The 16,163-nt window shown below is 46.2% G+C and overlaps 1 protein-coding gene across 1 annotated transcript in view; it reads left to right on the top strand.

The window, feature by feature from the left end:
- The window catches only part of TCAIM (T cell activation inhibitor, mitochondrial), a 62,040-nt gene that overhangs the window by 5,006 nt on the left and 40,871 nt on the right, over positions 1-16,163 (top strand). The window contains exons 4-6 of the mRNA XM_040433396.1: positions 1,029-1,182; positions 12,114-12,360; positions 15,575-15,697. Of these exons, the coding sequence (XP_040289330.1) occupies positions 1,029-1,182; positions 12,114-12,360; positions 15,575-15,697 (524 nt within the window). The remainder of the gene's footprint in view (positions 1-1,028; positions 1,183-12,113; positions 12,361-15,574; positions 15,698-16,163) is intronic.

Genomic DNA, 16,163 nt, shown 5'->3' with positions numbered 1-16,163 from the left:
AACCAATATTCAGAAACCAGATGGAAACAAAACAAGCGCACTCATATTTCATTAACATGAAATATGACAACAGTAACATGAAGTTAAAGGAGTTGTTCAGCCAATAAACCCAATGCTCTTCAAATGTGCCCCATTAAAAAAGAAAAACACTCACCTGCCGTGCCCATGCTTCATTCCCAGCCTCCACGTTTGGTCTTATGACCTCTGCAGTCAATCAACAGCCTCGTGTGGTTGAAGTGCCATTCAAGCATGTGACTGTTGAGGTCCGTGACTGCAGAGGCCTGTAAAAAAACATTTTATTTACATAGAATACTCACATGTAGAATGTTAATATCTTTATTTTTATTTTTTTATGGAAGTGTCCCATTTAGCTTAAGTAATCACACATTGTATCTCAAGAATATTCTGATACAAAGTGAAAGTCATCCTTGTCTCAATGACTGCAAGTTTTGCCTGGTTCTGTTGCTACAAAACAAGCCCAAACCGTCCACCGTCCTGCCCACAGTTGCTGTCTGGTGATACACCGTGTTTGGTTTCCTTGTGTGGTTTTGGTGCAGTGCATGATAACCAAACACCTCCACCTTGGTCTTCAGTCCAAAGAAGCTTTGTCCAGATGCACTTATGCAAACCATAGATGCTCTACCATCATGTTTTTGGAGGTGCCTTCTCCAAGCCACCCTTTCATGGAAGCCTTACATGTTATTTACAGTAGCTCTGTGTAATCCTTTTTCCATACAATGGTTTGCTACAAAACCAAGGCAGTTACCTGTAGATATTGTAAGCAGTGTCATGTCTGTGACTGTCCCATACACCTGAATGGGGATTATAAAAATCCATGGACACACCATTCAGATGCATGGAAAGGATTTCCAGTCATTTCTGGCATGTGTGAACATACCCTGAAATACACCAGCATATTCCAGCTGGAATAAGCTTAGCAAGACCTAAGGTAGCAGGAAAGTACATTACATAAGTGTAGCATAATTCACATATAATGGGACATTTTTCCTCCCATTTATGATTTCTAGGAGATCAATGAAAACTCACTAAAGAGGTTGAATGGATATCTGGAAAATCTTCAAAAACCAGGTCTTAGGAAACACAAACCTGCTCAGCTTACATTTTATGTTCGAGAAACGGTACAGAACTCTGAGAGTGATCACGACTCAACACGGGATCCAGGTAAATGAATTGTCATGGAATATCTGAGGCCGAATGCAGTGTGGTAGTGAACCCTATCAGTGCGGCTAATGATTGACAAACAGTCTTCAGAGCCAGTACCCAGGAGCAAATGTAGCTAAAAACTGGTAATATACCACCCTGCCTGATTTATGTACAGAATATCATTGAAAAGTTAATTTTTTTTGTATCATATAGCTTCATTACACACAGATTGATCTATTTCATGCGTTTATTTATTTTAATGTGGATAATTATGGCTTACAGCTAATGAAAATCCAAAAGTTAATATGTCAGAAAATTAGAATATTATATAAGACCAATCATCTGCATTTTTGGGTCTAGTGTCTCTCCTCATCCTCTTGACAATATCCCATAGATTATCTATGGGGTTTAGGTCAGGCGAGTTTGCTGGCCAATTACACACAGTGACACCGTCGTTATTAAACCAGGTATTGGTATACTTTTGTCAGTGTGGGCAGGAGAGGGAAGCACAAAGCTTGCCAGCAGAAGGAAGTGCTCTAAAATTCCCTGGTAGACGGCTGCGCTGACTTTGACCTTGATATAATACCAAGACCAACACCAGCAGATGACATGGCTATACAAACCATCACTGATGATGGAAACTTAACATTGGGCCTCAAGCAATTTGGATTATGTGCCTCTCCACTCTCCAGACTCTGGGACCTTGATTTCCAAATGAAATGCAAAATTTACTTTCATCTGAAAATAGGACTTTGGACCACTGAGCAACAGTCCAGTCCTTTTCTCATCCGTATCATTGGGGGACACAGGCTTGACCATGGGTATAGCTGTTGCCACTAGGAGGCGGACACTAAGCACAAAGGTGTGAGCTCCTCCCTTCAGCTATACCCTTCCTACAGAGACTAAGCTAAATCAGTTTTAGCTTAGTGTCTGTAGGAGGCAGACCTCCCCGCTTTGCAGGTCTGCAAATTTTTTTTTTCCATATTTTTTTTTTTTCTTTTCTTCTAGCATGATTTCAGGCAGCCATAGCTGCCTGCACTCCTACCCAGGGGACGGGAGACCAGTGGGGTCCCCAAGCCAGCTTCTCCTTCCCGGTATCCAGAAGTCAAAGAGGACCAGAGGTTCCTAAAGCCTCTGCATCCCGCCAGCCTTCGGATCACCACGGCGGCCCACTGCAAGTCCCCTCGGTTTCGGTGTAGCAGCCCTCCCCAAGGGGCCCCACACTGAAGGTGGTGATCCGGCTGGAGCCAGGGGAGCAGAAGACGCTGGACGCATGAGTATTTCTGGCCCCCAGAATGTTCCCCTCCTCCCTCCCCTCCTCAGGATACCTGGAGTGATTTCCCCCACGGAGGCCTTGTCTTCTCTATGCGCCTTTCTCCTGTCGGGCGTAGGTTGGGCTAGAGAAGCCTCCTCTCCTCAGGGCTTTTCCTCCTTCTCGGCATTCCCGGTCCTGTGCTCCGCCGGGCCCGCTACTAATTGTCTTCTCTGCGGCCTACTCCCACATCGGCTTCCCGCGGGTTCTTCTCTCCCGGTCAGCATCTCCGTTCAGCCAGGGCAATAGCAACAGCTCCGTTATCCCGCAAGTGGGGGTGGAGGGGCGGAGACCTCTTTAGCAGGGGCAGCAGAAGGGTCGGGCCTGCACTTCTCCGCGGTTTCCCCGGGGACCGACTCCATTTTGGGGACGGGTCATGAAGTTTTCCCGCTTCCCCTCCTTCAGCTGTATCATGGCGCGAATCTTGGTGTCTTTTCTGCCTCCGCCCACCTCCTGTTTCAAATGCTCCTCGGCGGGACTCTGGCTCAAGGCACCTCCGGACATGTTGCATTGAGGGACACAGCCCGGGTAAGCTCTGTCTCCCCTTCCTACAGAGTTCAACCTACCCCCCTCATCCTCCTACCTGTCACTACAGGGTACTTATTATGTCCGAGCCCAGGCCCCAGGCCCCAAAGCAGGAGGTCATTATGCTTGTGCTTCTTGTCGCTTAAAATTTCCATCCGGTCAGTTAGATCCCCTCTGCTCCACCGCCAAGTGGCTCTGCCCCTGACCCAGTCGCCCCTACTGTCCAGCCTATGGTAGAGCCGGAGTCGGCGCGCTCCCTGTCAAAGATGGTACAGGACGTCTCCCATACCAACAAAGCCATTGTGAAAATACTGGGGTGTTTGTCCACAAGGCCGTCCTCTGACCAGTCTGACTCTGGGGATCCTGGGGCTCATTCCCATCGTGGCCGTCCCACTAAACGGGCCATACCATCCTCCCCCACAAGGGTGTCTGCGTCTCACTCCGACGTGTCCTCTTTGCAAGAGGCATGTTCCGAGGAGAGATTTTCAGATGAGGATTTTGTCTCTTCTGAGGGTCAGTCTTCAAAGCTGTCCTCTATGGTGGACAATCTCATTACAGCCGTTAGAGACTTTATAGGTTAAGGACCCCGCACCCTCATCGGCTGGCTCGTCCAAATGTTTCCCCAACCACCAGGATTTTGATTCCTTTTTTTCCAAGGAGTGGAATTTTCCTGATAGACGTTGTGCCTTGCCAAAACGCTTAGACGTCCTTTATCCATTTTCGGAGGATTTAACTAAGAAGTGCTCATCCTCATCTATAGTTGACCCGCCAGTATCCCGCTTGGCAAAGCATACCACTTTGCCGATGGCGGATGGGGCTTCTTTCTCTGATATCAGGGATAAAAAAATTGGAATCTTTTGCAAAATCTTTCTTGGAAGCAGTGGGCACAGCACTGCGACCGTTTTTTGCCTCTACATGGGTGAGCAAAGCTATGGGTGAGTGGGCAAATAATCTACGTCAGGGTCTCTCCTCGGGGGAACTTTCCGATATTGCCCTGCAGCTCTCCCATGCCAGTGCGTATATTGAGATTGTGAAGCCTCTCTAGACGCAGCCCCCTCGTCAGCCTTTTTGGTGGCTATTTGCTGTACCCTATGGCTCTCCTGCTGGGTGGCAGATAATGCTTCAAAGCGGACCCTGACGGCCCACCCCTTTACCGGCAGCGGACTTTTTGGCAAACGCCTGGACGAGATCATTTCTGATGTTACAGGTGGTAATAGCACTCATTTACCACAGAACAGGGTTCGTTTCAACAAGTCAAAAAAGTGTAAACCTCTTTTTGTCCCTTTCAGAGTTTTTCCAGCCCCAAGCGGCCGACCAACAAGTCTGCCCCAGATCAGAAGCACAAACCTTCCTTCAAACCTCGCCCTTACTGGCGTCCCCGTCAACAGGGCTCCAAGTCCTATAACCCCCAAGACTTCCTCTGCATGACGTGCAGCTTCCAGCGCCCTCCGATCGGGTGGACGGCCGGCTTCATTTGTTTCATCATGTTTGGCTGGCTCACGTCTCGGATGCCTGGGTGAGAGAGGTCATCGCAGAGGGTTACAAGCTGGAATTTAGGTCCTCCCCTCCGTCACTATTTTTTTGGTCGTCTCCTCCGACCTCTTCCTCTGCCGTAAATTCCTTTATTCAGGCTATTCACACACTTCTGCGGCAGCGAGTGATCGTCATGGTTCCTGCGCAAGACCGTTTTCGCGGGTTCTACTCCAATCTCTTTGTGGTCCCCAAAATGGAGGGGACGTTCCGTCCCGTTCTGTTCCTCAAGGCAGTCAACCTCTTCCTTTGGCTCCGCCGCTTCCAGATGGAGTCCCTGAGAATGGTCATTGCGTTCATGGAACCGGGGGACTACCTGTCCTCGATAGACATCAAGGACGCATGTTCCAATCTGCGTCAGTCACCAAAAATTTCTCCGGTTCCCAGTGGGTTCCTTTCACTACCAGTTTGTGGCCCTCCCGTTCGACCTGGCCACAGCTCCCAGAGTCTTTACGAAGGTTCTGGCAGCGGTCAGGGCCCTGCTTCAGGCCAGAGGTATAGTGGCGATCCCTTACTTAGACGATATCCTGATAAAGGGTCCGTCATTCCGGGCAACAACGGACAGCCTGCTCATAGTCCTGGACACCCTGGAACACTTCGGATGGATCCTGAACAGGCAGAAGTCATGTCTTTATCCATCTCAGCAGCTAACCTTTCTGGGCATGTTACTCAACACCTTTCAGGTCAAGGTAATCTTGCCCCCGGAGAAGCTATCCACTCTCCGTCTTCAGATTCTCCCCTTGTTGCGAACCCGTCCTCTTCCTATTCGTCACTGCATGCAGGTTCTGGGTCACATGGTCTCTGCCTTTGAAGCAGTTCCCTTTGCTCAGTTCCATACCAGGACTCTTCAGCGAGCCATTCTAACCAATTAGGACCGTTCCCCAGCCTCCCTGGATCGGCCCATATGTCTCTCTGCCCCGACCCGCCGGGCCTTGAGGTGGTGGTTGGTTTCCCCCATGCTGACGTCGGGCTGCTCTTTTCTTCCTCTCCGTTGGACGGTGCTGACAACGGAAGCAAGCCTCCAGGGTTGGGGGGGGGGGGAGGAGTGTTGGGAAATCTATCCATTCAAGGTGTGTGGTCACGCGAGGAGCACTCCCTACCAATCAACATTTTGGAATTGAGAGCAATTCGTCTCTTTCTGCTTCATTGGACCGACCATCTCCGGGGACATCCGGTTCAAGTTCAGCCCGACAACTCCACGGCTGTGGCGTACCTTAGTCACCAGGGCGGAGCCCGGCAGCCATGGCGAAAACAGTTCTGATTCTCAGCTGGGCAGAGAGCCATGTTCCGGCGCTGTCGGCAGTTCACATCCCCAGTGTTTCGGCGCTGCCGGCAGTTCACATCCCCGGCGTAAACAACTGGATCGCTGACTTCCTCAGCAGAGAGCATCTCGATCCTGGCAAATGGGCTCTTCATCCACAAGTTTTTCTAGCCATCTGCAAGCGATGGGGTCGGCCAGAAGTGGATCTCATGGCCTCCCGCTTCAACCACAACTTTGTTGCGCTTTCCAGGGATCCCATGGCCCTGGCGTACGACTCCCTAGTGATTCTGTGGAGTCAGTTTACGTTTCCTTATGTGTTCCCTCCTCTTCCCCTCATTCCGCGTCTCCTCCGGAAGATCAGGTCTGAGGGTCTGTACGTCATTCTTGTGGCCTCCGATTGGCCACGGCAAGTGTGGCACGCATCTCTAGTCACCCTCCTCACAGACGAACCCTGGCGTCTTCCTTTTCGGGAGGACCTCTTGTCGCAGGGACCGATCTTCCACCCGAATTTAGGGTCTCTACATTTAACGGCATGGCTGTTGAAGCCGCTCCAGACCATGATTCGTGCCAGAAAGCCGTCGTCTTCCCGAATCTACCACCGGACTTGGAAGTCCTACTTTAGTTGGTGTGAGCATCACCAGCTGTCTCCCATTCATTTCTCTTTTGCTGCGACTCTTGTCTTTCCTGCAGTTGGGTATGGACTTAGGGCTGGCTCTCAGCTCCCTCAAAGGGCAAGTTTCGGCTCTTTCCATTCTTTTTCAGCGGAACTTGGCTTCGCTTTCGGCGGTTCAGACCTTTTTGCAGGGAGTTGCGCAAGCTGCGCCCCCTTTCCGCCCTCCGTGGAATCCTTGGGATCTTAATCTAGTGCTCAGCGCTCTCCAGTCTTCACCATTTGAGACTTTGCAGCAGGTGTCGCTTCGCTTCCTGTCCTACAAGGTGGCCTTTTTGGTGGCAATCACTTCCATCTGTAGTGTGTCAGAACTCACGGCCCTTTCCCATCGGTTGCCTTTCCTGATCCTCCATCAGGACAAAGTAGTCCTTCGCCCTGTTCAGTCCTTCCTTCCGAAAGTTGTGTCGGCATTCCATCTCAATGAAGAGATCATTCTTCCTTAATTTTGTCCTGACCCGTCTCATCAGTCGCTCCACACTCTGGATTTGGTACGAGCCGTTCGCATCTATCTGTCCCAGACGTCATCTTTCCGGCGGACAGATTCCCTGTTTGTCAGAGGGGCTGGCTGTGTCAAAAATTTCTATTTCCTGATTAATTTGTTTGGCCATTGTGGAAGCGTACCGCATCAGTGACCGGGCCTCACCCTTCCGGGTTTCTGCTCGGGCAGTGGGGGCCTGTTGGGAAGTGCATCATGGGGCTTCAGCCTTCAGGTATGCAAGGCATCTACCTGGTCATCTTTGCACACCTTTTCCAAATTTTACAGAGTACACACCCTTGCGTCTTCTGACGCTTCTCTGGGGCGTAGAGTTTTGCAGACAGCGGTTCTCTGATTGACCGGAGGGTTCTTGTTTATGCCCACCCTTGGGACTGCTCTGTAAAGTCCCATGGTGAAGCCTGTGTCCCCCACAGAGAAAACTAGATTTTTGTGTGAATTGTAGAATAAATGGAGTGACACTGCACTGACGATGTAAGTCCCTTTGTTTTGGAGAATACGTCACCAGAGTACTTGGCAGAGATATATGCGGCATTTACTGCTAACAGTGGTGCTCAGCCCAACATGTAACAAGTTGTTACTTATTGCGATATATTTGTACAAAAAGAAAACAAGGGCGGCACTCACCGGTATTTGCAGAAGTGGTTTCTTTATTCCATTTCGATATGAGGTAGGGAGCAGACTACATATATGCGTGCATCAGCAGGATAAGGCGACGGCCGTTTCGCACCTCAGTGCTTCATCTGGCCTATAATCAGGTGATAGATTTCACCTGCTTTTAAAAGCCCTGCTGTGACGGGCTTCTCTCTGCGCCGCCCAGGCACGGCGCTCACCTGTGCGTCACAGAGAGAGGATCGCGTCACTGTGTGAAAGATACATTACATTAAAAATAATACAAATCAGTCATGCAAACAATACACTATGAGCAAAGGCACTTACAAAAAGATCCCCATATCGATCTAACATTGAGACCTAACAGACCCATTGCGCCTGCTCGCAAGATCCACTTGCTCTCTCTCCTGAGTAATTCCTTATGCCTATCTCCCCCTTGTGGCAGACTGCGTATGACCTCTATTCCTGCAAAGCTAAGTGTCTGATGGCTTCCTTCATGTTCCTGTCTCATGTGTTCGATCAGGCGTGTGCAGCCCTTGCCAGTAGTGAGTGAGTTGATATGTTCTCTAATCCTTTCTTGAAGGTATCTAATTGTTTTCCCTATGTAGAACCTGCCACATTTACATTTCAGCAAGTACACAACATATTTGCTTTTGCAAGTAATAAGAGTGTTAACCCTATGCTGGATCCCTCCAAAAAACAGGGTATCCCATTGCGGATTTAATTTACAGCATGAGCAATGACCGCATCTGCGGTTGCTCTTGGGGCCCCAGTTTTGGAACCATGTTTTTTTTTTTTTTCCCTGGAATCTACTTCGGACCAATTTGTCCTTCAAGGTATGGCATTTTCTGAAGGCAACAAATGGTGCGATATTTTTTATCCCTGTCAGGGATTCATCTCTTTCAAGTATGTTCCAATTATTTTTAATGACCTTTTTTATATGGGGGGGCCATTGGTCCAAACTTGAAAGAGAAAACAAATGGGTTGGGATTTTGTTTATCCTTTTTTTCTTCTTCCTGACCAGTCAAGGTCACTTTGGGATTTTTTGGGGATCTTGTGAGTGCAGCCTTTCTCATGGCTTCATTGAGTAATTTTAAAGGATAGCCCCTTGCTAAGAGCCTATTTTTTAGGTCCAAAGCTTGTCTGTCATAATCTTCCTCAAGTTTATTAATACGTTTGAGTCTAACAAACTGACCATAAGGTACGGCTCTTTTAACACTGGGGGCATGATAGCTAGAATAGTGCAGCAGTGAGTTGGTGGCCGTGGGTTTACGGTATCCCTCAGTCACCAACTCACCTTGTCTCACAGAGATGTCAACATCTAAAAATTCGAGGTGTAAACCTCCGAACTTGTATGTGAATAGCATATTCATATCATTTGATGTATTCAGGTGTTGTACAAAGTGGCTGAAATCAACTTCTGTGCCTGTCCACACTATGAACACATCATCAATGTATCTTAGATACGTGTGCATAAAAGGTAGGAAGGGATTGGAGAGCGCATGGATAAACTTGTCCTCAAAATTTGTTAGGTACAGATTTGCAAAAGTGCATGCGACCGGTGTGCCCATGGCTGTGCCAAACTTCTGCCTGTACCACGTGTCCCCGAATCTAAAGGCATTGTTTTTGAGGATAAGCTCCAAAGCATCATGAATAAAGTTGGAGAAGGTCATACTTTTGCCGGTGTTGGCCAAGATGTCAGTCACCACCTCAATGCCTCTATCTTGGGGGATACGCGTGTACAGGTTTTCGACATCCAATGACACGAGTTGGAAACCCTCCTGCCACTGTATAGCATTCAGTGCCAACAGGAAATCCGATGTGTCCTTCAGGTAAGAAGGGGCAAACCTGACCATAGGTCTGAGCAACCAGTCTACATAGCGTGACAAGTCACTGATCCAACCCCAGACACTATGGGCCTGCCAGGGGGCTGGGTCAGTGACTTGTATACTTTAGGTACAAAGTACCATGAGGGTTTTGAGGGAAACAATGGCAACAATTTTTCTGCAGTCTTCCGTAACAGAATGTTCAGCTCAAAATATTTATGGAGTAATCTCCGTAACAGGCCCTGTACATAATGTGTAGGGTCCGTCTGTAATATCTCATATACTTCTTTATTGTGAAGTTGTCGATGAGCTTCTGTCACAATTAGGACCACATTGCCTCCCTTGCAGGCGCAATGGGTCCGTTAGGTCACAATGATAAGATCGATATGGGGATATTTTTGTAAGTGCCTTTGCTCATAGTGTATTGTTTGCATGACTGATTTGTATTATTTTTAATGTAATGTATCTTTCACACAGTGACGCGATCCTCTCTCTGTGACGCACAGGTGAGCGCCGTGCCTGGGTGGCTCAGAGAGAAGCCTGTCACAGCAGGGCTTTTAAAAGCAGGTGAAATCTATCACCTGATTATAGGCCAGATGAAGCACTGAGGTGCGAAACGGCCGTCTCCTTATCCTGCTGATGCACGCATATATGTAGTCTGCTCCCTACCTCATATCGAAATGGAATAAAGAAACCACTTCTGCAAATATCGGTGAGTGCCGCCCTTGTTTTCTTTTTGTACAAACTAGATTTTTGTACCTACCGTAAAATCTGTTTCTCTTCCGTTCATTAGGGGACACAACTCCCACCCGTTCTCTCTTTTACGGGCCTCTTCTGGCCTGTGTTGTTCTGGGTTTGCACATTGTTTGGTTTTCCTATTTTTTCTTTCTTCTCCTACTGCTTTTGCACTAACTGATTTAGCTTAGTCCCTGTAGGAAGGGTATAGCTGAAGGGGAACAGCTTACACCTTTGTGCTTAGTGTCCGCCTTCTAGTTGCAACAGCTATACCCATGGTCAAGCCTGTGTCCCCCAATGAACAGAAGAGAAACAGATTTTACTGTAAGTACAAAAATCTAGTTTTTCTCCTTAGCCCAGGTAAGACACTTCTGACGTCTCTGGGTCATGCGTGACACAAGGAATGCAACAGTTGTAGCTCAAGTCCTGAATATGTCTGTATGTGCTGGCTCTTGAAGCACTAACTCCAGTCACAGTCCACTCCTTGTGATTCTCTCCTAAATTCTTGAATGGCCTTTTCTTGACAGTCCTTTTAAGGCTGTGGCTATCCCTGTTGCTTGTGCACCTTTTTCTACCACACTTTTCCTTCCACCCAACTTTCCATTAATATGCTTGGCTACAGCACTCTGTGAGCAGCCAGCTTCTTTAGCAATGACCTTTTGTGGCTTACCCTCTTAGTGGAGGAGGTCAGTGACTGTCTTCTGGACAACTGTCAAGTCAGCAGTCTTCCCCATGATAGTGTAGCCTACTAAACCAGACTGGGGGACCATTTAAAGCCTTAGGAAACCTTTGCAGGTGTTTTGTGTTGATTAGCTGATTAGAGTGTGACACCCTCAGTCTACAATATTGAACTTTTTCACAATATAAATATTTTCTGAGATACTGACTATTGGGTTTTCATTAGCTGTATGCCATAATCATCGACAATAAAATAAATAACCGTTTCACACAACTCTGTGTGTAATGAATCTATAGAATATATGTTTTTCACTTTTTGAATTGAATGACCATATTTTTTTCTTTATAAGATGCACTTTTTTCCCCCCAAAAGTGTGTGTGGGGGGGGGGGAAATGGCCCTGCGTCTTATAAAGTTAATACTAATGAGCGCTTCTATTATGTACCGGAGAATCGGGAAGCGGTGAAGGCTCTGTACTCACCGCTTCCTGGTCCTCGGCTGTCGGCTGTGCTGTGGCTGCGCACAGGGAGAGGGCGCTATGTGACCTGACTCTATGCGCGTTGAGTCACAGCACATCCGCAGCAGGAAGAAGACAGCGCGCTTGAGGTGAGGAGCGGCGACATCCAGGAGCAAGAGAGGTAAGTGTTTTTTATTTTATTTTATTTGATCTGTGGCATAGGGGCTAATAAATGGCACTGGGGGCTCATAATGGGGGCTAAAAATGGCACTTGGGCAAATAAATGGGACTGGGGGCTAATAAATGGCACTGGGGCTGATAAATGGCATGGGAGCTAATAAATGGTACTGGGGCTGACAAATGGCATGGGGGCTCATAATGGAGGCTGATAAATGGCATGGGGGCTGATAAATGGCATGGGGACTAATAAATGGCATGGGGAGGCTGATCTGAGGCATGGGGGCTGATCTGAGGTCTTACTGGGGTCTTATTAACATTGGAGGTCTGATCGAGGGTCTTATTAACATTGGGGTCTGATTGGGGCTGTCAGATGAGGTCTGATTGGGGCTGTGAGCTGAGGTCTGATTAACATTGGGTGTCTGATTGCTGGCCTGATCTAAGGTCTAATGAAAAATAGTTTTTTCTTATTGTCCTCCTCTAAAACCTGGGTGCATCTTATAAAGCGAAAAATACGGTACTAAAATAAATGAAATTTTCGATATTCTAATTTATTCAGATTCGCTAGTATTGTAATGGTTGTACATTATTCATAGAATGTGTTGGCAGATAAGAACCATTTGGCCCATCTAGTCTGCCCAATAATTATTATGGTATCATATTTACATTTACAGGCTTTCGATCAGTTAGCTTTACTTTAGATTCCAGGGACCTTTTGAGCACCGTCCTGGGCATTCTAAATTCCTGCAGCTTGTCCACTGACCATGTACAAAGCTCAGCAGATAGTATGGCCTCTACAAAGACAGCCACATCATCATTCTACAGGCCCATTAAATGGGACAAGACATTTTATTCCTTCACTGGATACAAGAACCCTGAAGAGGAGCTGAAGCAAGCACAGAAAACGGAAATAACCATTATGTAAGTAGCACCCAAATCAGCAGTTTGGTTAGCTGGAAACCTTTTGATGACTCTTCTGTTATATATTAGAATAAGGCCTCTTTCACACTACCGTTTTTTTTTTCCGTTTTGCGGTCCGTTTTTTGCTGTCCGTATACGGTCCGTATACGGAACCATTCATTTCAATGGTTCCGCAAAAAAACGGAATGTGTTCCGTATGCATTCCGTTTCCGTTTTTCCGTTCCATTGAAAGATAGAACATGTCCTATATTTGGCCGCAAATCACGTTCCGTGGCTCCATTAAAGTCAATGGGTCCGCAAAAAAAACGGAACACATACGGAAATGCATCCGTATGTCTTCCGTATCCGTTCCGTTTTTTGCGGAACCATCTATTGAAAATGTTATGCCCAGCCCAATTTTTCCTATGAAATTACTGTATACTGTATATGCCATACAGAAAAACGGAACGGAAAAACGGAACCGAAACGGAAACACAACGGAAACAAAAAACGGAAAAACGGATCCGTGAAAAACGGAACGCAAAACACTGAAATGGACATACTGTAGTGTGAAAGAGGCCTCACAGATATAGATGCTTCTGTTATACTGATTACGTCCTTACCTGAGCAGGAGTAAATGGCTGATATTGGAGACCAGCAGGAGCAGTTTTCAGGTTCTCACTGTCTAATATCCCTCTGGCAATGATGATCTTTGCATCTGTAGTGATCATCTGAATGTCTACCTTTTATTAAGTGATGGCCTATCCTTAGTATAGGCCATCACAACCTGATCTTCACCCCCAGCAATCAGGTGTTTGGCTATAGCCCTGGCGCCAGAAGCAGACAACTACATCTACTCACTGCTCCCATTGACTTCTTAAGGATATCCCATCACTTAATAAAAGGTGGATAATCCTTTTAAGATCAATGCAAATCTGTTACTTCAGTCTGAAAAGATAACCAGTAAGTATTCTGTCATATTTGGGTACATCCACACCCGCTGTGGCAATTCCTGCAGCAAAATTTTCACATTATATCTGCATCATGCTTGCTTTTCCACTACATGTGAATGTGGTTTACAAGACCCCACCCACATGTATTATACTGTTAATTGCTTTCCAGAATCCAGACAGTAAATCTGCCATTATTTCACAATATCTGAACTAAACCTTTCAATCATTAAATAAAATGGAAGCTGAAACACTTTTATACAGTCTCCACTGTCCACTGTAAAGTTCTGTAATAGGACACTTACATTGCACCAAAGAGCATTGTCATAGATTTATGATTATTGGTAAAGCATTGTGATATTGAATTAATATCCAATCTTTATTTTGATAGACAGCAAATCCGTTTCATCCATACTTAAAGAAGCCCTGTCCCCACTAAATGCAGTGGACAGCATGTTATAGAGCAGGAGGAGCCGAGCAGATTTATCCAGTAAAACGTGTAGTTTATACATTTATATCGCTGCTCCTTCTGTTCTCAGTTGTACATGGGGGCTGTCTTATCGGTGACTGATGGCATTCTCAGTGTATATAGCTGTACACCAGGGTGGTCTTAAGTTCAGAAAAAGCAGAGCATTAAATGTATAAATTACATGTTTTAGTGAATCTTTTCCTGCAAAACTATATATCAATCTACTCCGCTCATCCTGCTCTATAACTCCTCATTTTGTGGCGACAGGTTCCCGTTAACTTGGATATCCATTCCATTAGGAATGTGTGCAGTTGTTTTTTTTTTTTTTAAACTAATGCAGTTTGCCATATCGGCTCACAAAAATGACTGCCGACCTAGTAACTATTAAACCTGAAGGCTGCCACTCCATACTAATCCTTCTCAATCTATTCACTGCTTCTGATACTATGGATCGAACGCACTCTATTCCTTCAGATTCTCTCCTTACCAGACATCTAAGGTCCAGCTGTTTCTTGTATCTGTTCCAGTCTGTCTGACATGACATTTAGGGGGTCATTTATTAAGACCTGCGTTTTAGATGCTGGTGGATCCACTGAAGTTATGAAGAGGTGTCTGCCTCTATGTAACGTTGACGTATCCACTGCCGATCTAAATGTAAGAGTGCTTCCTTCTTGGCTTGAATTTAGACCATTTTCTACACCTAAAATAGGCACAGAAAATGAATGAGACGAGCGTGCCAGCCCTTGCCCACTCACGCCATGCCCACCTTTTTAGACCTGGCATGAGCGGGGAAAAGTCGCAGATTATGGCGCAAATAACCTGTGTGCCGAAATATGCCTAATATAGGCGTATTTCTGATAGTAATTTGGGGTCTCCCCATATATGCAACCCACATCGTGCTAATAGTAACCTCTTGTCCACAACTCTAATCACCTCCTCACACTCTTATATATAAGACTTTTCTCATGTCTTCCCTCCCTCATTTTCTGCAACCATCCAAACATTAAAGGGGTTATGCTATAAAGGAATAAAAAAAATCAGACATTATGTACAGTGTCCATATTAGGATGTTCTCAGATGTCATAGTAAAATATCATAGTAATATACTCAGGGGTCAGGGAGAGTATTTTGTCTTATGATACGTCACTCCGACATCTGAGGATGTCCTAATATATCATGTAAAGCGCTATGGAAGTTGATAGCACAATATAAATGAGTAAGGCCTCGTGCACACGACCGTTGTGTGTTTTTCGGTCCGTAAATTGCGGATCCGCAAAACACGGAAGGCGTCCGTGTGCATTCCGCAATTTGCGGAACGGCACGGACAGCCATTGATATAACTGCTTATTCTTGTCCGCAAAACAGACAAGAATATGACAGGTTATATTTATTTTGCGGACCACGAAACGGAGCAACGGATGCGGCAGGAGGGCTGTCCGCATCTTTTGCGGCCCCACTGAAGTGAATGGGTCCGTATCGGCTGGGATGCGGACCAAAACAGCGGTCGTGTGCATGAAGCCTAAGAGTAAGGTTATTATTATTATTATAGCTTGTACATGTCCATTCTACTCTTTCGTCATGCATTCGCTCACCTGCTTGCTGTGCTGAGGACATGTCATCTATTGATGTGTGCAGAGCCTTTTCTCCACTTTCTGACATTTTCTTCCTCTTGTAGTTGGAAGCTCAATTACAGCAGCCATTTGTACTGCTACTGAACTATCCTATTGTCACAGTCACTTACTTGCATAGTTCCCAGTGATGTAAGGCCTGCTATAGAATTGGTTTTCTTAATTGTTTTATATATTTTTTATACTAGTTCCTGGATACTAAGTAACCAAGAAGTGGCGCAGAAAAAGCTGAGCAATAGTATTCCTCTAAGGGAAGAACTGGAACGCTTGAAAACAGAGCTGTCCGACCAGCTTCAACTTTCTGGTATCCGGTAAATTCCCACATAAGGAAGCATGAGCTTAGATCACAATTCTTCATAGGTAGAGGCCTATAAAACCTACTACGCAGAATTTGTGTGACAGTTTAAAAAAAAACTGCTATAGATAGGGTTCAGTTATACCACTGCAAAAAAACCAGTGCTACATTTTCAATTACTTCAATGGAACTGAACTGCAATACCAGACACAACCCATGAACAGCGGTGGTGCTCTTTCTTCTGCTGTGGTTTTATAATCGTATACAGACTTCCTGAGTAAGGCTACTTTCATACCTGCATTTTGCCATTCTCGTTTTGAGATCAGGCAAAGGATCTCAAAACCGGGCCAAAAACGGTTCTGTTTTGGGCCAATTCATTCTGAATGGAGTATGCTCCACGCAGGATGCCTTCCGTTACGTCAGCATTCTGTTTTGTAACCGGACCCAAAACTGCTGCAAGCTGCGAAACAGAACAAACCAGT

The sequence above is a fragment of the Bufo bufo genome, chromosome 5 (assembly GCF_905171765.1).
Source record: "Bufo bufo chromosome 5, aBufBuf1.1, whole genome shotgun sequence".
Taxonomy (NCBI): domain Eukaryota; kingdom Metazoa; phylum Chordata; class Amphibia; order Anura; family Bufonidae; genus Bufo; species Bufo bufo.
The sequence above is the reverse complement of the archived record's forward strand: the minus strand, read 5'-3'. Positions and strand labels throughout refer to the sequence as shown.